At 36.3% G+C, this 27,567-nt stretch overlaps 1 protein-coding gene across 5 annotated transcripts in view; it reads left to right on the plus strand.

Moving 5' to 3' along the window:
• The first annotated feature begins 347 nt into the window (after positions 1–347).
• LOC129469040 (protein FRA10AC1) overlaps positions 348–27,567 on the plus strand; it is a 33,740-nt gene continuing 6,520 nt past the window's right edge. The window contains exons 1-12 of one of the 5 annotated variants that reach the window (XM_055255196.2): positions 348–602; positions 2,845–2,921; positions 4,556–4,651; positions 4,780–4,825; positions 8,011–8,087; positions 9,990–10,073; positions 10,623–10,707; positions 15,566–15,611; positions 17,710–17,823; positions 18,993–19,035; positions 22,086–22,204; positions 27,009–27,047. In XM_055255196.2, the coding sequence (XP_055111171.2) occupies positions 2,845–2,921; positions 4,556–4,651; positions 4,780–4,825; positions 8,011–8,087; positions 9,990–10,073; positions 10,623–10,707; positions 15,566–15,611; positions 17,710–17,823; positions 18,993–19,035; positions 22,086–22,204; positions 27,009–27,047 (826 nt within the window). In that variant the 5' untranslated portion in view covers positions 348–602. Of the gene's footprint in view, positions 603–682; positions 1,289–2,844; positions 2,922–4,555; positions 4,652–4,779; positions 4,826–8,010; positions 8,088–9,989; positions 10,074–10,622; positions 10,708–15,565; positions 15,612–17,709; positions 17,824–18,992; positions 19,036–22,085; positions 22,205–27,008; positions 27,048–27,567 lie in introns of those variants that run through there. The other 4 variants (XM_063630091.1, XM_063630083.1, XM_055255205.2 and 1 more) reach the window with 4 other exon arrangements.

Consider the following 27,567-nt stretch of genomic DNA (forward strand, 5'->3'; position numbering starts at 1 on the left):
GGAGAGGCTGATCTGAAGCGCTGATGAGATGCTCTGCGAGGATCCTCTGAGGAGGCGTTACTAAGGTTACTAGAGAGAGGAAGGCAGGTGATAGGCAAGGTAAAACAAAATATATTTTCAAATGAGAGGCGTGGGCTAAGCAGCAAGCAGTGCCAGCGGTACTAGATGCCGGATTCCCTAGAGGGGAAAGGAAGGAGGCCCAGAGAAAAACTGGGAGCCGCGACTTGGCGAAAGCTGGAAGCCTCTTCGTCCCTTCCCGGGCCGTTTCTCTCGCTGCCCTTGTTTCCCGGAGCTGTTCTGGCTGTAGCACAAGATCGGCGCACTCGGGGGACGGTGCCATTTAGATGCAACACGTAGCCGTGTCGGACCGGAAGTGGTGCCCAGTCGGGACCCGTAGGGAGAGGCGGGTTGCGGGCGACGGCGGCGGCGGCGGCGGCGGCGGCGGCGGTGGCGGCTGTGGTTGTGGCGAGGCTGCGCGGCCGGGCGCACGGGACCTGTCCTGCAGCGGCTCTCTCAGGCCGTGGGTCGTCGCTGCAGCTGCCGGGAAAGAAGGAAACGACGCCTCCGGGGGCGAACTTGGCACACAGGGAGGAAGGGAAAGGGTGTGTGAGGAGGGGTATATTTGGCGTCAGGGAGAAGGACCTCAAAACTTGTTTTTCGTATAGTACTAGTTGATCGTCGGTTTTGTTTTGTTTTGTTTTATTTTTTGGATGACAGATTCTGGAGACACCTGGCATCTCCGTTTTTGAGTTTCTCCCCGCTCTTGTCAGTTGATCTGTAGCCTGAAGTGAGAGCTTTTTAGTTCAACCAGTGAGTTAAGATAGGTATGGGTTGGATGGAGCGGCCAGCGAATAAAGAAATGGGAGAGTGGGAGCAAGAGTAGGAAGTGGTGTCCTGGGGCGAGGGACAAGATGATGATGATGATGATGATAGTTAACATTTACTGGGTTTCACTATACAAGACACCGTTAAAACCCTTTAGATGAGGCAGCTCTTTTAATCTCCATTCGTATGAGGTCAGCCACCTTACTAGCCTCTTTTTATAAATGAGGACACTGAGGCTTGGAGAGGTTAAGGAACAGGCCCAAAGGAAGACAAATGAAAAGTGCAGAGCCAAGCAGTGAATTCTAGTAGGCTGAACCTAGAATATATCTCTAAACTCCACACTACAGCTGTCCCCCATCAAGATGTAAAGAACGTGAGGACATAGGACAGTGAGAGGACAATATAGCTTGAACAGATGTGATAAGACAGCTGGAGTTGACCTAAAAAACGGTGTAAAATCCAGGTGTGTAAGGCAATAACAGATGTAAGGGAGGGTAGAGTTGGAACTGTGGCTTTCAAACCTTCATCTCCAACCTTAACTAGCATCTTCCTGTCTAGGATTTTAGTGGGACAGAGAAGAGAGGTATATACCCACACACCAAAGTTTGAAAATGGGATTACAGACTTTAAAGGTTATTTAAAGATTTAAACAACTTAAAGATTATTTCATGTAGCTACCTTATTTAATAGATGAAGTCCAGGGAGATGAAATGACTCATTCAAGGTAGCCAGGACTAGAAACGTCGTTTATCCTAGATCCAGTGCAATGAAGTTTAGGGAGTTCTTTCCTCTTTTTCCAGCTGCACTTGCTGTCGTCATATTAGTTTTAATAATTTGATATTTAACCTGGACTGTTCCTTCCAGCCATGTAAATTAGTTATTTATGACATCAAATAGTCCATCCATCCGTCTTAGTGTGTGTTCTAAATTCAGTGTAAAGCTGGAACTAGGAGCTTCTTCCAATACAATTGAGTGGCAACTGAGGTCTAACAGCATTTCTGAGAATTTCAGTTCTAAAATGAAGTCCCAGCATTTTGGGATGCTGAGGTGGACGGATTGCTCAAGACCAGGAGTTTGAGACCAGCTTGGGCAACATGGCGAAATCCCTTATCTACAAAAAAAAAATTATTTAAGTTTGCCAGGTGTGATGGTGCACTCCTGTAGTCTCAGCTACTTGGAGAGGCTGAGGTGGGAGGATTGATTGAGCCCAGGAGGTTGAGGATGTTGTGAGCCATCATGGCGCCACAGCTCTCCAGCCTGGGCAATAGAGCGAGACTCTAAAATAACTAGATAAATAAAATGAAACAAGAGAAAGCTGACTAATCCAAAGGGCAAGGTGGTTTACCTTAAAGAAACTCAAAAGAAAATGGAAATCTCTACATATGTTGAAAAAGATTACAGGAAAGTTCATCAATTGATGATGTACTATTCACAAATACTGTAATTCTCCTGGAATATGGTAAATCATATTCCAGAGAGGAAATTTGGAGTAATTGAAATTGTGGGCACAAGAATCAAGTAGAGCAGATTAGCCGCTTACTGGATTTGTAAATAGATTTACCTAACTTTGATTACTTCATTCCTAAATGAAGATAACTTTCTAACTTGCAGAATAAGAAGTGTTTGTAAAGTACTTAACACAATGTCTGGAACAAAGTTGGTGATAAACACGCAGTGATTATTACTACTCTGAATCAAAAGTGAAGCATTGCTAAACCTTGTAAGCAGTCGCTGCAGCTTCTAGGCCTGGTTTTCAGTGAAAAGATCAAAAAGTAGCCTTCTTTGTTCACCTAATGATAATTAAGGGTGAAAAATGTTGATTCATTTCCTGAAAGGTATGTCTCTTATTTAAAAGCGAATGAAAGTTTTAGATGGCTAGATGGCCTGTGAACAGGAATCTGCCCACAGTGATCCTTTAAAACTGTTGTGGCTGTTTAAGATAACTTATTTTGAATTATTCTGTTTCCTGGACAATTGGCAACATAGATTCTAAATAGCTGACTTTGTACTCCTTTACAGATGCATGGTCATGGAGGCTACGATTCTGATTTTAGTGATGATGAACACTGTGGAGAATCCAGCAAAAGGAAAAAAAGGTAAGTAATTTTTTTTATTGATCTGTTTTTCACATCCTTTCTAGATTATTATGAAGTATAAATAAGAGTGAAATTTTTTAATTGTGTTTACATGTGAAGACAATTGCTCTAGCGAATGAATTTTTGTTCATTAAGCTAACACATTGATTAAAAATTGGAGAACAATTGTGGGAAAAATAAAACATTAATTCTGCAAAGGGGTTTATTGAAAGGGAAAGAAGAGTTTCAGATTTCTGGAATCTTTTCAGAAATCAGTGAAACCTTTTCATTACATATATTTTTCATTCAACTGTCAAGGACTGTTTATTTGCAAATGTTGTAGCTCAGAAGGGGCTTGAATGGTGGTCTCTTGCCATTACTTGCCTTCAAAGCGAAGTTAATATGGAGGATGAAAGTATAATGCAGCACAGTTCTTATGGATACATGAATGAGCAGACTAAGAGGTCACGGGAAGAAACTCAAGGAAGGTTTTATTGAATTGCAAGAGACAAAAACTCTTAGCACATAAAGCCTGTGCATTATAAGCAGGATACGTCTTGGTGGAGCTGCTGTGCGTAGGAGCATTGTTCTTAGCTTTCAGTGCATAGAAACTCAGTTTTATACTTTGACTCAGGAGTGGTTGACTGATGTATACTAACCAAACTTACACACCAGGCTGTTGACTGATTTTTGCTAAGCAAACGTACAGAAGTTGACTTATTATTTCACACTGAGAGCAATATATTAGGCATACTAACAGGGTCTGAACATTTTTATAGGATACTCAGTCTCTGCGATAAAGGATAGTACTAATTGTAATAAATTACATTTTTGATGCTTTATATTTTCTAGATTTTTCTCTCAAAAATACTACTTTGTAAGAATAGAATTTGAGCAAATCTAGTTGGATACTCTGCTCCAGGATTATATTCATCACTAGAACTAGGGCTGACAGTCTATGACAGGGTGTCCAATCTTTTGGCTTTCCTGGGCCACACTGGAAGAAGAATTGTCTTGGGCCACGTGCTACAGTGGAGCACACACAATTGTGAATCTGTTGGTTCACACTGTTGGCCTGAAGCCCTGCTGGGCCTGCATAAAATACACTAATGATAGCCGATGAGGTTAAAAAAAAGTGAAAAAGTGTCTTAATGTTTTAAGAAAGTTTACAAATTTGTGTTGGGCCACATTCAAAGCCATCCTGGGCCACATGAGGCCCATGGGTTGGACGAGCTGGATCTGTGGTTTGTGTTCTCTATAATCAGCCTTGCTTTTTGTGTATTATTAATTACCAAAAACTTCCTTATCACTATGTTACAGATAGAGAAATGAGGAAACAAAGAGATAACTAATTGAATCTTATTAAGATTAAGGTAGTAATTGACAGAATTAGGATTTGAATCAGGAACCTAGGTGATATGACACTAGAGTCCATGCTTTTGTTAGTTTCATCTTCCCCGTGTTACAGGTATTAAGTAATGTTAGGGTATTAATTAAGCTATTTAAGGAAATGTAAAATATCTCATTAAAGATCAGTGAGTCTTCTTAAAGTTAAGACTTACATTCTTTAAAGTATATTCCAATTATGAAAATATAAAGAATTAGAAAGTAACCTTTGAAAAAAATGAACTCTTATTTTCTTCTTAATATACCAGGACAGTTGAAGACTACTTACTGCTCCAAAAACCATTTCAGAAAGAAAAACATGGAAAGGTGGCCCATAAACAAGTTGCAGCAGAATTGCTGGATAGGTATGGTATTTCAGTGGCACTTCTATTTCTTGGTTTAAGTTGCTTCATCAACTACGGACTAGGGGATTTGATTATGTTAATTTGAATATAAACATTTTGAATTTTCTGAAAAAAATTTGTTTTAACAGGGAAGAAGCAAGAAATAGAAGGTTTCATCTCATAGCTATGGATGCTGTATCCTTTTTTTATTTCCAGATTTTTATAACTAGTAGAATATTTTAAAATCTTTTTTGTTTTATAAAATCTTGTGAAGTCAAATAGGCTTTTTTATTTTTAAAGATAAGTAGTGATGTAGGATTTTGCCATTTATACTTTTGGGTACAATTCTCTTTTACTAATATATAGGAAAGATTTAGAGACAAAAATAATAAAACATATTATAGTACTCTATAAATAGGTTTATAAAGTACATGAATCTGCAAATATATTTTCCAAATTGTTTTTTCAAGCTTTCAACAGTTCCTTTTCCTATACTTATCTTTAGTCTCATTTTAATTTATTCTCTTCCTACCTGGTTGTTTGCTATTTAAGGTCTCTATAAAACTTGTATTTAAAATTAGGTCTATCTAGCCTGTCCCTGGATTTAAGGAAAAAATAAAAATAAAATGAGGCCTGCCTGTGGACTGTCCTCAGGCCTGCTATGGCTTTAATTTTTAGGCATGACTTAAAGCTATCTTTAAGATAAACCCTGCTTCCTGGTTATAGCCATTTGTCAACTCAGTTTTTTAATAAGACTGACTGATGACACTAACTGCTACACTGGCCATCCATACTGCTGTTGAGAATATTGGAGAATTTAAGAGATACCAAGCAAGAACTGAAGTATTTTTGGGTATTTATTGCTGTGATCAGAATTGGGAGAAGGAGACAGTGTCAATTTGATAACGCCCCCTACCTGTGATCATCTGTTTCACTATGCTGTTCCAATATTTTTCCTTTAAGTTATAGAAGTACCATTGTGTCACTAATTGATTTATTCTTCTTATCTCCTAACCCAATAGCTAGCTTTTCCATGGATCTCATCTGCCATTTGTTCCTTTAGCATTTAAACATTTGCTCTGCCTTCTCTGACACCTACTGCACTGGGGGCACCTAGTTACAGCCTGGTGAGAGTGAAAGTATGGGCACTGTTTTTTCTGGCATAGGTGGAGTTGGAGCCACAGGTTTTTTTTTGTTTGTTTGTTTGTTTGTTGTTTTGTGTGTGAGGATTTATTTTATTTTTTTCTTTATTTTGTTTTATTACTTTAAATTCTGGGATACGTGCAGAATGTGCAGGATTGTTACATAGGGTATACATGTGCCATGGTGGTTTGCTGCACCTATCAACCCATCACCCTCACCCTTCCCTGCCCACTGGCTCCAGTGTGTGTTATTCCCCTCCCTGTGTCCATGTGTTCTCGTTGTTCAGCTCCCATTTATGGGTGACAACATGTGGTGTTTGGTTTTCTGTTCCTGTGTTAGTTTGCTGAGGATGGTGGCTTCCAGCTTCATCCATGTCCCTGCAAAGGACATGATCTCATTCCTTTTTGTGGTTGCATAGTATTCCATGGTGTATATGTACCACATTTTCTTTATCTGGTCTATCATTGATGGACATTTGGATTGGTTCCATGTCTTTGCTATTGTGAATAGTGCTGCAATAAACATACATGTGCATGTATCTTTATAATAGAATGATTTATATTCATTTTGGTATATACCCAGTAATGGGATTGCTGGATCAGATGTTATTTCTGATTCTAGATCCTTGAGGAATTGCCACATTGTCTTCCATAACGGTTGAACTGTTTTACGTTCCCACCGACAGTGTAAAAGCGTTCGTGTTTCTCCACAGCCTTGCTAGCATCTGTTGTTTCCTGACTTTTTAATAATTGCGATTCTGACTGGGAGCCACAGTTTTCTCTGGATTGTTTGACAAGAGTAGAGTAGTTATTGTCTCAAAGTTGTCTTGCTAGGCTGACTCTTGGTCATTTGGTTAGAGAGAACAGGCTTTAGTTGACGCTTTTTTAGTCCATGCCTGTTGGTGTTTCCAGGTTGTCACCTTCTTTACCTCCAATTCTAGAATATATAAGAAAAAAAGAAAACCTAGGGAACTCACTATCATGTAATACCATAGGTCTTCAGGAGGTCCCTAGCGGGGTGCCTTCTTTCCTCCACCTTTTAGAGTCTTTTTATGTTTGATATATAATATACAAGGATTTTAGTTGTTGTTAGTATGAGGAATAGGGAAAAGTACATCTTTGCCTACTCCATCTTCCCGGAAGCAAAAGTTCCACCCACCACCTGTTCTTGTACATAAAATTATATTGGAATACAGCCATGCTTCATTTATGTGTTGTCTTTGGCTGCTTTCATGCTAAAATGGCAGAACTGAGCATTTGCAACAGAGACCATATGGCTTGCAAAGCCTGAAATATTTGCCATCTGGCCCTTTGCAGAAAATGTTTGCTGACCCCAGCTCTAATAGGTTACATGACTTGCCATGGTCATGTGACCAGTTAGTGGTAGATCAAGAGCTAGAATCCAGATCTCCAGATATTTGGTTTTTCTGTCTCTCTCTTTTTTTTTTCCTGAAATATTAACTGGTTTGTTACAATATGGAAATACCGTATTCTGATTAAATTGTCTATTAGTACACATTATGATCAGTTAAATCACTATATATGTTTAATGTAATAGTCACAGAGAGTATTGTAGAAGGCGAGGTTAGCTATTATGTGCATGTTTGGCTCTAGAGAGAGTGCTGTTGAGCTTTTTAAAACAAAAAATAAAATGCTCACATATTTTGTTACACTGCTTTGAAAGTAAACATGGCATTTTATTCTTTGAATTTAAAAGACTATAAAAATTGATTTTTTATATTTGCTTTTTTTGAAAGTTTAATGTTGGGATTTAATATTAGAAAAGTTGCATTTTCTATTTAGAGGCTTTATCGTTACTAAAATAGATAAATTATATTTTATGATAATGAAAGATAAATTCTACTCTACTTTTAGAAACTATAATTTTTAAATTTTTCATATTGTGATTATTAGAATGAGTGGTGGTAGGAGGCTATATGCAGTTCAGCAATAGAATAAGAAGCCCTCTTTCTCCCCAGATGGAGATATATTTTTATCACAAGAGTAGTATATGCTTGAAAAATATTCAAAAGAAAGCCTGTACTTTACAATCTTCACTTTCAACAATTTAATATATACCCTTCTAGATTTTCTGAATGTATAAGCATGTATAGTATGTGAATATTTTTAAAAAGCTAAATAGACTCATATTATGCTCTTTTTTACCCCCAATCAGCAATATATTATGACACCAAACAGCTCCTAAGAGAATAAAATCCTTAATTTTTTGCATTTCAGTATCAAAGACATACAAAGTTCGTAAATGACTATATTTTATACTACGGTGGCAAAAAAGAAGACTTCAAGCGTTTGGGGTAAGTATCAGGAAGTTTACATAGAAGGGAATGTGGGTTATGGAAAACTTTAAAGACCCACAGCTACTGTGCCTTATAATTCTGTCATTCTTCCCTGCTTTCAATTCCAGTTTGCCTTTTTTTTTTTTAAGATGGAGTCTCACTCTGTCGCCCAGGCTGGAGAACAGTGGCTTGATCTCGGCTCACTGCAACCTGTGCCGCCGTGGTTCAAGCGATTCCCGAGTAGTTCAAGCTACTCAGGCTCCCGAGTAGCTGGGATTACAGGCTCCTGCCACCATGCCTGGCTAATTTTTGTATTTTTGGTAGAGACGAGGTTTCACCATCTTGGCCAGGCTGGTCTTGAACTCGTGACCTTGTGATCCACCCGCCTTGGCCTCCCAAAGTGCTGGGATTACAGGCGTGAGCCACTGCACCTGGCCCCAGTTTCTTTTTCATATTATAAGGTAGAGATACCATCCACAGCTCCTGAGTAGCTCTTCATGAATCTCATTTTTTTGGACAGGCCTCAGGTAGACTCTTTACCTGCTGATCTGGGCACAACCCTGGTGATAAAAGGATATGTGAAGAATACTCATGTGTCTTCTTGGCAAGGATCTTTGAAATAAGGACATTTTTATACCTTGATGTTTGGGATTGCTTTTTAAAAGATAGGTAAACAAGAAATCTCACTCTAGCATTTCTTGCACATCAAAGTCCTTCCCATGTTTAAGGCTCTTCTATCAGAACTTGTTTTTTGTTTTGTTTTGTTTTTGTTTTTTTAAGTTTTTATTTTTATTTCAATAGTTTTTGAGGTACAGGTGGTTTTCGGTTGCCTGCATAAGTTCTTTAGTGATGATTTCTGAGATTTTAGTACACCCATCACCCGAGCACTGTATGCTATACCTAAATGTAGTCTTTTATCCCTCACCTCCCTCCTGGCCTTCCCCCGCATTGAGTCCCTAAAGTCCATTATATCAGTCTTTTGCCTTTGCATCCTCATAGCTTAGCTCCCACATATAAATGAGAACATATGATATTTGATTTTCCATTCCTGAGTTACTTCACTTAGAATAATGGCCTCCAGCTCCATCCAAGTTGCTGTAAAAGACATCATTTCATTCCTTTCTATGGCTGAGTAGTATTCCATGGTGTATATATATATATGTACACACACCACATTTTCTTTGTCCACTCATTGGTTGATGGGCACTTTGGTTGGTTCCATAGCTTTGCAATTGGGAATTGTGCTGCTGTAGCGTGTGTGGGTCTTAGAACTTCTTAGTTTTATGTGAGGTTTTTTTTTTTCCCTCTAACAATTTTCTGAGTTGGTAGGGCTCTGAGAAACTTTAGTACCACCTCATTTACCCCCAATTTATCTCCCCTATCAATTTATCCTGTATCTCCCAACAATCACTTTTTTTTCCTTTTTTTTTTTTTTACCCCCAGACTGTTAGCATTTTATTTTGAAAGGTCAATCCCTTTGGCTTTCTTCCTCCTTTACTCAGTCTTCTATCTAGGAAACTGTAGTAAAATGAGATAGGGAAAACTTTTCATATTTTTTAAAATTAAATCTTAGCAGAGTGGTTGGTTAGATTCTGAAACTTATTTTCATTCACTTTATTCATTTAGTGTTTAGTCAGGTTTCTCATTCTAGCTTTGGTAACTTAGCACCATTTGTATAATTGAAACCAATGCTACAGACAAATTCCTTATCCATTTAACTTGCTTCTGTAGTAGTATTTTTTATAAGTGCCTTTTGAAGATATTGAAATATTTTTATAAATATATGAACAAATATATACTCACCAAAAAACTATCTTCATGTATTATATTTTTATAAAATTTTCCAAAACTCACAGAGCTATTTAACCTAAATTTGACTACTTTTGTTTTTGTATTAAATTGAAAAGTTCTGTTTTCCAGGGAAAATGACAAGACAGACTTGGATGTTATACGAGAAAATCATAGATTCCTATGGAATGAGGAGGACGAAATGGACATGACTTGGTAATTAGCCATCAGAGGCATAATGCATCAAATGCTTTAGTCCTGTTTCTCCTGTTTTCTGAGTGGTTTTTTAGTCAGGGTGTTCAGCCCCTTCATAGAACAGTTCTGAATCAAGGACATAAAATCATGCCTAGGATTATTTGGTTCTTTTGGTAATTTTTGGCAGTTTTAACTGACTTCTCATTGTTTGACTTAGTCTTCAAAAAAATAACATTCTTTTTTACAGTATTGTGTGTTATCTTTTAATATGTTATATGCTGCTGTTTTGGAAAAAAGTCATACCTGAAAATATTTTTTTAAATCCAAACATTACAAAGGGTAAACAGTGAAGAGTGATTCTCCTTCTTATTTGTGACTGTCAGTTCTCCAATTTCCCTCCCTGAGTGAACCACTTTTAATAGTTAATATCCAGATATTCCATGCACATGTAAGTAATAGTTCTCTTAAAACATTAATATTTATGTAGTATGTATTCTTTGACATCACTTGAAAGTAGCAAACCATGGTTGAGTTTCTAAATGTATAATATTTATATTTTCATGGGTCTAGGGAGAAGAGACTTGCTAAGAAATACTACGATAAATTATTTAAGGAATACTGCATAGCAGATCTCAGTAAATATAAAGAAAATAAGGTATGCTTTCTACATATTTATGGAAAGAGGTTCTTATTCAAGTAAAATATTAACTTTTATTATACTGTCGTGCCCCACATTATTCTTTTGAAGATGCTAATTCTAGACTCAGTTGTCCTGCATTTATGATGTGTCATTTGGACCATTTAACCTCTGCAGCTGTGGAGTTTACAAAAGGCCTATGGAAATTTATGAAGGACAAGGATGCTTTTTTTTGTTTGTGAGCTGAGGCATGAAAAGTCTAAAATTAAACACAAGTGGGTATTGGATCCTGTTTCATCCTGACTCTAGTCTAGAGCCTCTAGTGATTGTAATGAATGACTTAACTCTACAGAATAATGTCTTATTTCACAGATGATGTTTGAAATTGATAGATTTTAAAAATTGATTACCATTTATAGAGATCCAGATGCACATCTTCTATTACATAAATGTCTATTCTAGTAAAATTAACATTTCAATCAGTGCTAATTAGTAATGGCAGATTTCCTTTCCCAGTTTACATCTTACTTTAGTTAATTTTATTTTTGTTTGGGCGTGATGGCTCATGCCTGTAATCTCAGCACGTTGGGAGGCTGAGGCAGGAAGATTGCTTGAGGCCAGGAGTTCAAGACCAGCGTGGGCAATATAGTGAGACTTTGTCTCCACAAAAACTAAAAAAAATTAGCCGGGTGCAGTGGTGCATGCCTATAGTTCTAGCTACTTGGGAGGTTGAGATTAGAGGGTTGCTTGAGTCCAGGAGTTTGAGGCTGCAGTGAGCTATGATCGTGCCACTGCATTTCGGTGTGGGTGACAGTAAGACTCTAAAAAATAAAAAGTTATTTTTCTTTCTATCTCAAACATCAAATTATAGCTGGAAAAGATGACCCAGGAGCAGATCTCAGTTAAAAATGTGAGAGGAGGGAATGTTGCATAAATACGTGTCATAGATGCTGTATATTTGTATTAAGAAAAAAACCTATTTAAAAAGCTATCTTATATTTATCTATCATGAAGATTTATTTGTCATTTAAATCGTTTGATCTCATTAGAACCAGGGTTGATTTAATAATTTTTTCAGTAGTGCCTTTAATATGTGTGTTGCTTCACAGTTTCTTATAGAAAATAGTAATAATGTTCATTTTGTATACCCTATTTATAAACCCATGCACTTAATATATCCCCAAAACTTCTGTTTCTTATGGACTCTGGTTCACAGCTGTCTTCTCTGTACCACATCTGGTTCAAAAAGCACTACAGTAATTGGAGTTACTTAAAGTTACTATATTGTAAATCAAGTGTGAAAATTATGTCTTTCTAGGAGCATGTAACAAAGGAGATTTTTCAGCCCTGGCTTATTCATGGATTGTTCTGAAGTTGTTGTTTTTTTTCTTTTTTTCATTTATTTTTCCCCACCTCATAATACCATCATAATTCTTCAGTATTTTGTTGTTGTTGTTCAGTATCTATTGAAACTTGACCAGGTACTGTGGATTAATACATGGTGACTACTCTTCAGAAAAAGCTAGTCTAGTTGAGGGGAGAAAATATACATAAATAAAAATTAAATATTTGAGTTCTCAATTTTTAAAAAAAGGATACCACTAGAAATCGCACTTTAAAGAGAATAATCTTGAAAAAATGTGTATTTTCCTGCTAGAACATGATGAGTGATTGTAAATGAGAGTAAATGCAGCAAGAAATCAGATATGACTCACAGATTCTGACCATGGATGATGAGAAAAATACAGAATTTGGAGGGGGTTTTTTTTGTGGGGGGAAGATAATGAGTTTGGTTTTGGCATACCATGTTTGAGGTGTTGGAGAAAGAGTAATGCCTTTGGTTCCCTCACGAGGATGCATTTTCTCTTTATTTATACAAAGACAGAGTATTATTCACTTAATTAAAACCAGCTCCTAATATATATAGTAGATACTTTTAGAGCATTTTTAGTGAATTTCCACCTTTGCCTCTTACTCCTATTCCTTTCTTTATTGCATTTCCCCTTTTTAGTTGGATCAATGTATCAGTTAGGATTAGGTCCAGCTGCAAGGACAGAGAAGACTGCCTGAAAAAAACCACTGGCTTAAATGAGCTGGAAAGTTTATTTTTCTTACACATAAAAGTTCAAGTCGATGGTCATAAAGTCAGAATCCTTCTTGTTTACTGCTTGTGTACGTGACCTCATTGTGATGAGTGCAGAGTGAGAAGAAAAGGAGACTCAGCACCAAATCCTGAATAACTTCAGCTTTAATCCAAACTAGGACATTTATGTCGGGAAAGAATATACAGTCTTTAACTAGTAGGATATAATGTAATTTGTTACATTTATTATTTCCTCATAAGATTATAATCTTCTTGGTGACACACTATTTTAATAATCACTTTTTATCCTCAGTGGAATGCCAAGCCCAATAGGTAGTTGCTTAATAAGTTATCTGTTGAATAGATTAATGAATGAAGAAGAAAGTTTGGAAACTATTGCTGTTACACTTGGCTGTGCTTCAGTAGACATCCTAACATATGTTGGGTGGCAAGCAATCTCCACATACATATATAGGCTGAAAAATAGAATTAAACAGAGTTATCCTGAAATTTTATTTTTTCCCCTAGATTTGGAAGATTTTATTTTTGTTGGGTTTTAATCAGAGTATTTTGAAATATTTTGAGCCTTTATTTGCATTTAAAATACAAAATTGCCAAATTCAAGTAATAGATTGATGATTTTTTTAAAAAACAATTGAAATTGCCAGGCACAGTGGCTCTTGCCTGTAATCCCAGTACTTTGGGAGGCTGAGGTGGGAGGATAGCTTGAGGGTAGGAGTTCAAAACCAGCCTAGGCAATATAGTGAGACCTTGTCTCTATAAAAAATAAAATTAGCCAGGCAGGGTAGCACATGCCTGTAGTCCTAGCTATTCGGAAGGCTGAAAAAAAAAAAAAAACCCACAACAAACTGAAGTTAGCAAGGCATTGAACACTTTATGTGAATCCTCTGTCTTACTATAACAATCCAGTGAACTTAAGGTTGTTACTATTTCCATTTTTATACATGAAGAGGAAGTAGAGAAATTAAGTAACTTTCCCAAGGTTAAGACCTAATGAGTGACAAGAGCTTCTTGAGTTGGGTACAGGTATGCATGTTTCTAGACTGGAGTGGTTTTTTGTTTGTTTGTTGTTGTTTTTTGTTGTTGTTGTAGTTTTTGTTTGTTTTGAGACAGGATCTTGTTCAGTTGCCCAGGGTGGATGGAATGCATGGCATTGATCATGGCTCACTGCAGCTTCCACCTCCCAGGTTCAAGTAATCTTCCCGAGTGTATTTTTTGTTTGCTTTTAATTTTTAGAGCATTTTTAGGTTTACAACAAAATTGAGCAGAAAGCACAGAGTTCCCATATACCCCCTGCCCTCATACATGCATAACATTCCCTACTGTCAGCATCCCACACCAGAGTGGTACATTTGTTACAATCAGTGAACCTACATTGATACATCATTATCATTTGAAGTCCATAGCTTACATTAGGGTTCACTCTTGCTATTGTACATTCTACTGCTTTGACAAATGTGTAATGACGTGTGTCTACCATTATAGTATCATAGAGAATATTTGCACTGCCCTAAAAATCGTCTGTGCTCCACCTGTTCATCCCACCCTCCTTCCTAATCCCTGGCAACTACTGATCTTTCTACTTCCTCCATAGTTTTGCCTTTTCTGGAATATCATATAGTTGAAATCATATATATGTAGTCTTTTCAGATTGGGTTTTTTCACTTGGTAATATGTACTTAAGTTTCTCCATGTCTTCATGGTTTGATATTTCTTCTTATCACTGAATAATATTAATCGTCTGGATGTACCACAGTTGTTTATTTATCCATTCACTTAATGAAGAACATCTTGGTTGCTTCCAAGTTTCAGCAATTAGAAATAAAGTTGCTGTAAACATCTATATTTAGGTTTTCATGTGGACATTAGTTTTCAGCTCATTTGAGTAAATACCAAGAATCATGATTGTTGGAGTATACTAGTTACTATTCTAAGTGTTTCATATGTATTATCTCATTTAAACCTCTTTAAACCTCTGTGAGTACCAAGGAAGTAGGTACTCATATTTCTACTTTACATATATGAGGAAGCTGAGGCAAAAAGAGATTAAATAATTTGCCCAGTACTATACAGCTGTTAAGTGGTAGAACTAAAATGCAAATGTAAATAATCTGACTCCAAAGGCTGTACTTTTTTGTACTAGAATATGCTACCTCTTTACTCTACCACAACCTCTTTTTTTCTTGTCAGTCTTACAGAACAAGATATATTATTTGTTAACTTAGGTATCTTGTGGCCTGGCACCTATAACTTTTTTTTTTTTTGGAGACGGAGTCTCGCTCTTTCACCCAGGCTGGAGTGCAGTGGCGCAATCTCGGCTCACTGCAGGCTCCGGCCCCCGGGGTTCACGCCATTCTCCTGCTTCAGCCTCCCGCGTAGCTGGGACTACAGGCGCCCGCCACCTCGCCCTGCTAATTTTTTGTATTTTTAGTAGAGATGGGGTTTCACCATGTTAGCCAGGATGGTCTCGATCTCCTGACCTTGTGATCCACCCGCCTCGGCCTCCCAAAATGCTGGGATTACAGGCGTGAGCCACCGCTCCCGGCCATAACTTTTAAGCTATCTTAAAGTAGATTGCTCTTATCAGATAAATTGGTAATTGTTCAATATATTTTCTTTAAATCCTATAAGAAGAGAAAAATCTCTCATGATGGGAATTACATTTATTTTTTAGGTTGGTGAATGTCATTGTTGGCTCCATGTTTAGATTTCTGTATAATTTAAATTTAATTTAAATTTACATTGGCATAAATGTAATTTTTTTATTATCAGTTTGGATTTAGGTGGCGAGTAGAAAAAGAAGTAATTTCAGGAAAAGGTAATTCTTTAAAATTTTTACTTTTTAATATGATAAACTTATTTTGTTAAGTTACTGAATTGGAGTCATTAAGATCATTCCTAACATACAAGAAATTATTATCTATAAAAGTAAAATTAGAGAAGCTGTATTCATGATACATTATTAGCAAAGGTCAGAATATAATGCTTTAATAATTATTACCCTTATACTTTTGCCTTTAGAACATTCAGTTGAATGTTCTACATATTTCTAAGTATGTAGAAAATATTTTACAAATTAAAGATTTCATAGCAAGACAACTTTCAACAAAAAAGAAAGCTTTATTTTTTTCCTTTCTTTATTAATTTTTGGAATAATGAATTGGTATTACTGTTTTTCAGCCAAATCCACATTTTGAAAGTAGAAGTTAAATATCACTTTAAACCCAATAGAATTTTGGGGCAGGCTAATACTCATTTTTGGAAGTCCCTTATATTGAGCCCAAATACTTAGTCTAATAGCAAAAGACTAGACATTTGGTAGGCAATCAGTAAATGCTTTTTCTATGCATTATTGTAAATCTATTCATAAAATTTTTCCTGGAAATTCTGTATCTCCATACTGTCTCTTGCTATAAAATTAGCTCCTTACTGAGTAATTGCATTTTAAGTGTTAAAGTACTGAAAACTATATAGTAGCACTAAGGAAATAATTTTAAACTTACTTTAAAAAATCTTTTAAATGGAAAGATTACATTTTTAAATGATTAAATATTTTTGCTATCATTGTGGCTTATATATATCTTCCATAAATTGGGTATGTTAGGTGTGAAATTGCATATGCCATAAACCAACATTAAGGAAAAAGAATACATTTAAAGCTATTTTAACTTTTCCTAGGGTTATATTTTAGTTTATGTTTTTATCTAAAATAATGAGAAATCCTGAAATGTCTATCACAATTTTAAGATGTTGTACTTTTATTGGATGAGATTTTCAGGTGAGTTTATAATGCTACCTTTTAAAAAAATTGATGGTTAGTCTCTAAATTCATATAACTGAATAAAGGACTAGTTAGGAAAGGGAAAGGAAGCTACTGATGTGATTTATGTGATTTCTTTTATGAAGTTACAATTTTGTTGCTGTTTTAACAACAAAGCCTTACCTACTAAACATATAGATTTAATAAAATATTCATTGGGAATGAGTTTAAAAGGCACTCCAGCCTGGGCGACAGAGCGAGACTCTGTCTTGAAAAAGAAAAAAAAAAAAAAAAAAAAAGGCTGATTTAGAAATAAGTCTTTTTAGGATATAATTTTCTAATTCATTTTGATAATTTCCTAATTTTTATGAAGAAGATTTGCTGGTTACAGATTTGCTGCTGCTAGTGTAAATTATTGTGATATAAATTAATAAAAGTTTGATCTTGTCTTTTTTGCCAGAGTAAATTACTGTTGAGTCATTTCTCTTTTTTTCTCTCAGGTTATCAGTTAGTCTTTTTTTGGAGGTTTTAATATATTGTGGACATGGTAATGTGTGTGATGTTAATAATAGTGTCAAGTTATTCTAAAATTTAGAGTATCAGGTTTGACTACGTATTATGCTTCACCTCAAAGTGCTAGAATTTTTAAATGTGTTTTCAAGGCCATCTCTGCTAGTATTTAAAATAAATGTCATTATGCTAATACTTAAAACTATTAACTATTACTACCATTAAATATTGAAAGGTTTCACCCAGCCATAAGTGCGTGTACTTTGGAAAGTGCGTTTTTTTCCTTTGGGGTATTTGTGAGTATGTTGTTTTTTTTGTTTGTTTTGTTTTTGTTTTTTTTTTCTTAAACCAACTTTCTGAGAAATATGTCCATTCTTTAATACTGTCTTCCCAAAGTGTAAGATTCCCTAATAGGGAGTCGCTAACATGTCTATCAAGCAAGAATTCTGTGACTGATTTTTTTGGTAACAGTACTTTGATTTGATACTTGTATACAAGTTGGTTGAACATATTACTCTGTTCAGTTTTTAAAGGCTGACTATGGCTAATTTGCATATTTTAGAAGTACATTTTAGGGGTAATACTAGATCATATAGATAAATATTGTCACCAACTACCATAGCTAATACTCCTTTCCTTTCTGCAGGTCAGTTTTTCTGTGGAAATAAATATTGTGATAAAAAAGAAGGCTTGAAGAGTTGGGAAGTTAATTTTGGTTATATTGAGCATGGTGAGAAGAGAAATGCACTTGTTAAATTAAGTAAGTTGATTTTAGGGGGTATATGATTGATTCTTCCAAGTTTGTCTTTAATTTAAAAATATATAGACTTTAAAATTCAAATACAATTTTTAACATATCTTTCTGGAAGTGCTCTTTTTTCTTGGAGCTTCCCAAAGTCTCAAAGAACTTTTGAGCCTCAATTTTTTACATTTTTAGCATTACAGTGGTGTTTCAGTAAAAATAACTCTAATGTCAAATATAAACTGGTAATTTGTAGAGTGGGGCTCTGTCCCCATTAACTTGAGAATGCCACCACATCACATAGCTAAGAGGCACAGTATCAGAAAAGGCAGTGTAATCTCACAGTAGCTGATTACTCAGTGATATCGTTGTAGCACAGGTAAGAAATAAGTTCACTCTGTTTCACAGTATTAATAAAGAAAAACTTTAGGGAGGCATAATTGTTCTTGATCTCAGTCTTAAAACCACAGGGAATAAATACTCCAGAATACAGCAGTTTCCCTTAGGATGCGTCTTTTAGAGTCTGTCATTCTTTTATTTATTTTTTAAGTTAGTCTTCATGTGTCAGCTCTTCCTCTCCCTCATCGTATTATTGCCTTTAGCCTTCTCTGGGTCCTAAGTAAATGTGCCTTCGGAGTTTTCTGCTCATACCTAATAAAAGTCAAGAATGTCCCCACATGCTGCTTATGCACGTCAATACAGACTGATTTCTGAGTTCCTTCTGGAAGTGCTCAAGAGGAAAAGTCAGCCAGTGTGAACTGAGATTAAGGCAAAAAAAAGAGACCACAATTATGGAACTATTTGAAAAGCTCTTTTGCATTTGAAAGTTCTTAGAGCATTTCAGAGGAAATGACTGTACCCACATTATTATTAGATATCTTTGATGTGAGACACATGTTAATGTGCCTGTGGAACACAGTTTGTTTTTGGAACAAATTGACAACACATTTTTCTAAAATAGTGTTAGAATATTTTCAATTCCTCAAGCAATCTAATATTTTTATTATATGTATGCGTGTATATATTTGCATTTTTGAGGTGATGAAGGTCAGGTTGTTTGCTTTAGATTGTTTGTTTCCCCTCTTATAGTAATGGAATATAAAAAAAGTGCGAATTTATGATATTAAAAGTAGATTAGCAGTGTGGTTATTCAAAATCTGCCATTCAGTGGTGTCTTTTCTTTTTAGGGTTATGCCAAGAATGTTCCATTAAATTAAATTTCCATCACAGGTAATGTCTTTTAAAATGCCATTCTTAATGTTTAGTAATCCAGGATATAGTCATTTACCTGCACAAGTATCTAAATGTAGACTTAGGTGGTTGATGGTTGAATTGGTTGATTGTGTAGAAAATCTGGCATTGTCGTATGGCTACATAAACGAGGGGTTTAGAAGTCCACCATGCCCTATTCTTGCCAAGCAGTTTTAAACGTAAAGGCCTATATGGGGTGGTAGATGGATGTTAGAATTTTTAGTTTGGAGCCAATGTTCTGACACTTTAATATTAGAAATTATGTTGTAAAGCAGACTTCATAAAGCAGTACTTGTGTCTCATTTAGACAGTGTTTTAGCTGGAGTTTGCCATTCTTACAAAGGATTAGACACCTCTATACTCATTTTAAATGTTAAAATCAAGGACAGGCGTGGTGGCTCATGCCTGTAATCCTAGCACTTGGGGAGGCCAGGTTGGGTGGATCACTTGAGGTCAGAAGTTCGAGACCAGCCTGGCCAACATAGTAAAACCCCGTCTCTACTGAAAATACAGAAATTAACTGGGCGTGGTGGCAGGTGCCTGTAATCCCAGCTACTGGGGAGGCTGAGGCAGGAGAATTGCTTGAACCTGGGAGGCAGAGGTTGCAGTGAGCCAAGATTGAGCCACTGCATTCCAGCCTAGCAACAGAGCAAAATTCTGTCTCCAAAAAAAAAAAAAAAAAAATGTTAAAATCAGGCTTTTACTGAATGAGCTTTAATGTATCTGCCACAATGAATGTGTGGGAATACCAGTGTCCTGCAGTTACGGGGTTTGAAATCAGACCTCGGTTTTTAATCTCAGCTTCTCTGCTTACTAGGCTTCTTCTTGGGCAAACTGCTTAACCTCTATAAGGCTTAATTTTATCACCTGTAAAAATGAGGCTACTCAGGCTATTGTGGGGAATAAATGAAAGTGCATGTAAAGTGCTTGCCGCAGTACCTGGCATTAAAGATGTTCACACTGATTCTTCACAACTTGCCTTTGTGATGGTCAGGTTTTATGCCCTGGATAACAGTCAAAAGTTCAGCCTTTGCAACTTTATAAAATGTATACATAAGCATATTAATTTTAAAATAGCTTTCTTTTTTTTCAAACAATCACATGGGTTGTCAAAAAATAACAGCTTTTCCGGGCGCGGTGGCTCACGCTTGTAATCCCAGCACTTTGGGAGGCCGAGGAGGGTGGATCACGAGGTCAGGAGATCGAGACCACGGTGAAACCCCGTCTCTACTAAAAATACAAAAAATTAGCCGGGCGTGGTGGCGGGTGCCTGTAGTCCCAGCTACTCGGAGAGGCTGAGGCAGGAGAATGGCGTGAACCCGGGAGGCAGAGCTTGCAGTGAGCCGAGATCGCGCCACTGCACTCCAGCCTGGGCGACAGAGCAAGACTCCGTCTCAAAAAAAAAAAAAAAAAAAGCTTTGTTATAAATGTGCGTATATAGTATTTTAGCTGTTAAAAATAAAAAATAATATTTTTAATTCTTAAAATTAGCAGGATTTTTATTATTTTCATTATTCTTTTTTTTTTTTTTTTTGAGACAGAGTCTCGCTCTGTCGCCCAGGCTGGAGTGCAGTGGCGCGATCTCAGCTCACTGCAAGCTCCGCCTTCCGGGTTCACGCCATTCTCCTGCCTCAGCCTCCCGAGTAGCTGGGACTACAGGCGCCCGCCACCGCGCCCAGCTAATTTTTTGTATTTTTAGTAGAGATGGGGTTTCACTGTGGTCTCGATCTCCTGACCTCGTGATCCACCTGCCTCGGCCTCCCAAAGTGCTGGGATTACAGGCTTGAGCCACCGCGCCCGGCCTCATTATTCTTTATTTTTTTGAGACAAGGTCTCACTCTGTTGCCTAGGCTGAAATACAGTGGTGTGATCATGGCTCATTGCAGCCTCAGCCTCCTGAGCTCAAGTGATCCTCCCACCTCAGCCTCCAGAATAGATGAGAATACAGGCATATATCACCACACCTGGATAACTTTTTTTTTTAAGTTTTTGCAGAGATGGTGTTTCCCTGTGTTGCCCAGGCTGGTCTCAAACTCCTAGACTCAAGCAGTCCTCCTGCCTCAGCCGCCCAAAGTGCTGGGATGATAGGCATAAGCCTCCACACCTATCCGAAACTTTTTTGGATTACTGGAATAGCCTAAACTTTTATTTCCCCTTCCCATCAGTGATACTGAAAGGAAGCAGAGATTTGTTTTGACCTTGACTTTTGAGCTTTATTTCGAAATGGAAATGATTCTTACAAAATAGGCAAAAGTGGTTACTGCATTAAATACTATTATAGCATTTGGTATATGTACTTTAACTTGGAAAATCTACTAAACAAGTTTTTTGAAAGTAATCTTTTCCTTTGTCTCTATTCTCCTTGCCAGTCCCAATTTCAGCGTTATCACCTTTTCCTATTTAGTATTTCTTTTCTTAACCTATTAAAATTAATTGCTTGCCAACCTTGTAAACCTGCCCTAGAAGAGATAAAGCTGCAACAATAAGAGTATAAATTATAAGTGGCCTGATGTTGATATATGAATTAACAATAAGCCCTTTCCATTTTCATTCCATTGTGCTTTTACTATATTCCTTTATCCTTAAGAGAAGAAATTTCTATTTACTGGTGACTTAGAGCTGTTCAGCAGTTTCATCTTATTTGTGCTTTTTTAACATGTAGGTGCATATGGATTATGTGAAGGGAAATGAAGTTTGTTTTTGTAACTTTGTTTTAAATGGCTAAGTGATAGAATATAGAAAGAAGGAAACAAATACAATTATAATTTGTATTTAGTATGGTCGTATACAGAACATACAGAAAATAATTATTTGTGTCAGTGTTAAGACTTCATTGTCTTACAGAATGATTTTAATTAATATACAAGCCTAAAATATTTACAGTCTCACTTAACGTTCCTTATTATATAAATCACATTTAAAAAATAAGTATTTTAACTGATTTTGGTTTTTTGTTCGTATGATGGTTTTTATTTTTGAAAAGTTCAGTTGGAAAAGTTAACTTTAATTTTATATTGTTTAACATAAAGGAGAAAAGAAATCAAGTCAAAAAAAAGAAAAGATAAAACTAAAAAAGATTATGAAGAGTCATCACATAAAAAATCCAGATTATCTTCTGCAGAAGAGGCCTCCAAGAAAAAAGATAAAGGTAAAAGGAAATTAAGATAAGGCATTTACTCACATTTGTGAGCATCAAATATAATCTGCCGTATTTCATTCATCTAATTGGTGAATGCATTTAGAATTTCATTTTATGGTAGTTGAGAGGAAACTGGCTGAGAATTTAGATATGAACTTAAAGTGACTTACAGGAGATTTAAGAACTCCTCTTAATTAAGGATTAATTTTAGTTCATTTTTGGCAGATAGTATAATATTGCCAACAGTTTTCTAATTCCTGGCTTTGTCACCTACAGACTTGTTACTTTGGATAAGTCACTGAACTGCTTTATTTTTCTTATGTATATAGGAGTGAGGTGAATACCTGGACTTCATACTGGTCAAGCTTATTGTGGAAACTCAAATAAGAGTGTGAAGGGCACTTTGATCAGTGCCTTTAAACAGTCTATAATCTATAAATCAATATAAAATTATAACACTGATTTTATTTGTAATGCCCTGTGTGATTTTTTTCACTAGTTTATGAGTTTCTAGAAATGAGAAAGATTGTCATATATCTGTGTTCTCAGAGCCTTGCATGGTGCTGTGCACATATACTTAGAACTGCCTGCTTTTTCCTTAGCAGTCCTTAAGCTCTCTAAGACTCAATTTCTTCATGTGTAAAATGGTCTTGATTCCTTTTAGAATTGTTCAGAAGTTGAAATGAGATAGATCATCAAGCAGTTTGGGTAGTACTTGGCGCATATTAGCTATTATGAAGGTTACTTCTAGTTGCTTTTTTAGCCCATAATAGAGTCAAATCGGCTGTAATTTATAGTGAATCAGACTAATCTAGATAGGTAATTGAATTAGATTCAAGCAAATGTTAATATAATATTTGGACAGGAGAGGGCTCTCTTGCTCCAGCTATGAAGATCATTAGCTATGCTGCATTCTTAGAAGCATTTACTTCTTCTTGCACATGGTGATATATTCATTATGTAGCAGAGTTTAAATCTACGTGCCCTTGTGATACTGTCTACTCCCATAGCTTCAAGTATATGGTGTCACCAACCTTTAGACTTCGTAAAATTGATAGATGGTGAGAGGAAGATATTGTTATTTTATTGCTTATTGAGAGATGGCATTTGTAGCAGAATGCCTTTTTGTCTCTATCTTAATTATTTTCCACGCTAAGGTAAATTTTAACCAATAAATGTTAAAAATATGTTTTGAGTTTTAAAAACTTATTTATCCTTATATGCTAGTAAAATATTTAATGTGTCACTTAAGAAATTTGTTGCCTTCATTGTATTATATGTTCATTCTTATCACAACTGTGATACCATGTTAATCACTGCATATTCCAAATGAAAGAACTAGTCTCTACTTTATAAAATGTTACTCAGTACAATCAAAGTAGATCAGGTAGATGAATACTCAGGTTCAGGGCTGGGATTGGACCCTTCATATTATGCGTACATATGCACATGATCTTCCTTATAGACGTTTTTCCTTTAGTGCTCCATCAGTAGATGACACCTATGTTGACCTAAAAACTAATATCAGAAATCTGGGGATTATCCTTGATACTTTCTTTCCCCTTATTATTTATGTTTAATTTGTCACCAAGTCCTGTGAATTTTACCCCCAGAGTATATATTTCTCAAGTTCTCTCCACCCTACTACAAACCACTATATTTTCTCTTATAGGCTACTGTTATATTCTCCTTACGGGTTCTGCCTCTGTCTTGCCATCCCACCTTCCCTCCTCTTAATCCATGCTCCATAAATCAATGATTTCTTGTTGTTTTTAGGCTGATAACCAAAATCCTGGACAAAGCTAAAAGGTTATCTGCGATCCAGAACTTGTGTACTATACAAGACTTGTTTCTCACCACTCTGTACCTCACGTTCACACTCCCCCCATGTAGCCTTTCAGTTTCTGGAAAATGTCAAGCCTCTTTCAGTTTTAGGGGTTACATGGATGCTGTGTCTTCTCTTCCTAAAACCCTCAGTTCTATCCCAGCTCATCCTTCAGGTCTAAGCTCTTAAATGTCATTTCCAAGGATCCTTTCCTGATTTCATCCCCCACCTTGAATCTAAATTAGGACTCTCATTTGTAATGCTGTCATGGCTCCTGACACTTTACATTATTACACATATGATGATGTAAAAGCCAAAGAAAGGCAGAGATTCTGCCTGCTTTGTTCATTGCTATATCCCTAGCACCCCACTTGCTCATGTTCAGCATAAATAATAATGAGTAAAAGACTTTGAAGATTCTTCAGGGATAGAAGACCAAAGCAAGGTGGAATTGAGACATCTCTTTCTTATGCATTCTCTATTTAGAGTGCCTTTGAAAGCAAAGTCTCTAGAAATATAGCTTTTTTACCCCCAACTTCTATGGTATATAACAGAAAATAACAAAATTTTAGCAAACCTTTAGGAAAACCATGTGGGACTCTTTAATATCTTATCTGGGATCATCTAGAATTAACTTTATCGTTCATTTGATTCTTTCTTGCCAGACCACCTTAATTTGGACCAGACTTGAAGAGTAATTAATAAACGCTTAACATCTCAGCTGCGTTTGGACTGTTGACATGCCTCAAAACAACTTCCTTTTATTTTATTTCTATCTTTCTGGCCTCTCCTTAGCTGATGCTTTTTTTTTTTTTTTGTAAGACAGGGTCTTGTTCTGTCACCCAGGCCCCAGGCTGGAGTGCTGAAATACAGTGGCATAATCTTGGCTCACTGCAGCAGGCTTAACCTCGGAGGCCCATGTGATCCTCCTTTCTCAGCCTCCCAGGTAACTAATTGGGACTACAGGCCTGCACTACCATACTTAGCTAATATTTTTTTTTTTTTTTTTTTTTTTTGGCAGAGACAGGGTCTTGCTGTTTCCCAGACTGGTCTCAAACTCCTGGCCTCAAGCAATTCTCTCACCTTGGCCCCCCAAAGTGCTGGGATTACCAGCATGAGTCATCACACCCAACCTCCTTAGCTGCTTTTAACTGAAGAAGTTCCTTCTCAGTCTTACATTTAGCTGTTAGAGTTCCTCGGGGCTCTTACCTAGATTTCTCTAGTTTCTCTCTGTACTCCCAGTGTAATCCCATCAACTCCCATTGCTTTAGGTTACCGTCTTAGAAAATGTTAAGTAAGTAATAGATGGATGAACTAGATAGCTGAATGAATGGATAGAGAGAAAAAGTAAGAAAGATCAATAGCTGACTTTAAGGACCAGTCTGCTTTGGCAGGTATGAGGAGAACAAGATATTTAGGTAGACTGTCTTGGCAAAATGTTCAGAATCTTATCCGTCTCACCATCACCCCTTTCCCAAAAGCTACGTCATCCTTCAGGTTTCTGCTTAGCTCAATTCCTTGGAAAGGCCCTTCCTGACACCCTTCTCCTCACTTCTCCAAATAAGATTATGTTCCTCTTACACATTCCAATAATACCTGTCACTTCTCCTTTAGAAATATATAGTATCCTTGGAATAAACTGTTTATTTTCTGTAAGGGAAGGGACTGTGTGTCATGTTTACTTCGTTATCTCTAATTCCTAATAGTGCTTGCTCCCATAGTAGGCATTCAGTAAATGTAGGCCAGTGAATCAGTGAATTCAACCACATTTTCTCAAGGTTGAAAGGAACTTCAGAGATCAGTCCTGGAATCACGACCGAAAGGATATTCTTTAGTTTTGCTTTTCAAAATAAGGTCCTCTGGGCAGCATTTAGGAACTTGTTAGCAACTCACAATCTCAGACCCTTCCAGATCTACTAACAAGTTCCCAGGGCGAATCATATGCACTAAAGTTTGAGAGAGGCACTGCTGTATATCATGTGATTGTTCTGCATTGGTTCAACATTTCCAGGGAAAAGGAACCCACTACTATCAAAAATAATGCTTTGCATTTTCAGGTAGTTGTAATTGCTAGCATGTTTCTCTTAACATTCAGCCAAAATCTACAGCTTCCTCCCTTTGGTTCTAATTATGTTCTTGGGCCTCCAATTTAAGCCTAACGTCTTTTTTACCTATAGACTTTTGGATATTGGGAAGCAGATATCATGTTCCTCATTAGAGGGATGACAGGAAAGAATACATTTCCTGTTTCCTTACCCTGTAGTTCTTATACTCTTCATCTGGTCTAAAGGGGCCAAAAACTTTGGATTACGAGGCCTCCTATCCAGGAACATTGGAGGAATTGTTACTGTCCATCTGTCACCTGCCCTTTTTTACTTTATCATCCTTCAGAAATATTTTCCCTGAGGTCTTATTGCAGGAAGCTCTGTATCGTGGTGATTTTTTTTTTGGTTACACTGACAGATCTTCAGTGCCTTTCTCTCTCTGTTTCTCTCACTGGATGACCATTGTAGAGCTGAGAATTTTTGTTCTATAATATAATTGTATGTGTTCTTATCAGTTTCTGAGAACTAATGCTCATCTGCATATGACTTTAGAAAAGATACTGTAAAAAGCAAGTATTTATTTGTAAACTGCTTTCAAATGTTGAACATCTATAGATAATAAATTATTGCTTATATTGCAGCTAATCTGTGAGGTTTTTAGCAATATGAGATTTTTTTTGCAGGTATTCATTATTTTTTAAGTTTTGTGCTGGCTATTACAGACCATATGAGCACATAAGATATGATCCCTGCCTAAAAGAACGTAACATTTTAATGAGGGAGATAAGACTAAGGAACATGAAAGATTAGAAAACAGTGAAGTGCTTATCTGTAAGACTATAAGCAAACTAGAATATTGCTAAGAATTCTGGTTATAGCTACAATGACTGTACTACTACAAGATGATAGTTAATAATTATTATCTATGATGTTTCCTTTTCAGGACATTCATCTTCAAAGAAATCCGAAGATTCTGTACTTAGTAAGTAACAAGTATTTATTTAATAAAAATATGCATTTGAGGTAGATTTCCCATGAATTGTATCTCGCTCTGATGTGAATTATTTTTTGTTTTTGTTAATTATTTTTGTACATGAGAAAAACTGTAGAAAAAAGGCCGAAAGTGTATAGGATTTATTCCTCAATTAAGGGCATTAAGAAGTTTATTATTTTAAGTATAGAGAGCATTAAAGATTTTTCCAGTAAATACAATGGATATATCTTTCAATTTCATGTTATAAAATGTGAAGGAAGAAAGATAAAGGGATGAGGTTGAAATGGATTTAAATTAGGCCTATGGTTTTCACTAGTTTGGATCAAAACAGATTGGATTTCGTTGAGTATTTGCTGCAAATTTTATTATTTTTTCCCTGCAATATTCCATAAAGTATTCAAAATGACTTATAAAAACATACACAATAAGTTTTTTTAAGTTTAAAAAAGTCAGAATAATGGAAAAATAAGGTAGAATAGCAATGTAAAGCTACAGGTGAAATTTATAC

This window comes from Symphalangus syndactylus, chromosome 2, assembly GCF_028878055.3.
Source record: "Symphalangus syndactylus isolate Jambi chromosome 2, NHGRI_mSymSyn1-v2.1_pri, whole genome shotgun sequence".
In the NCBI taxonomy this organism is placed as follows: Eukaryota; Metazoa; Chordata; class Mammalia; order Primates; family Hylobatidae; genus Symphalangus; species Symphalangus syndactylus.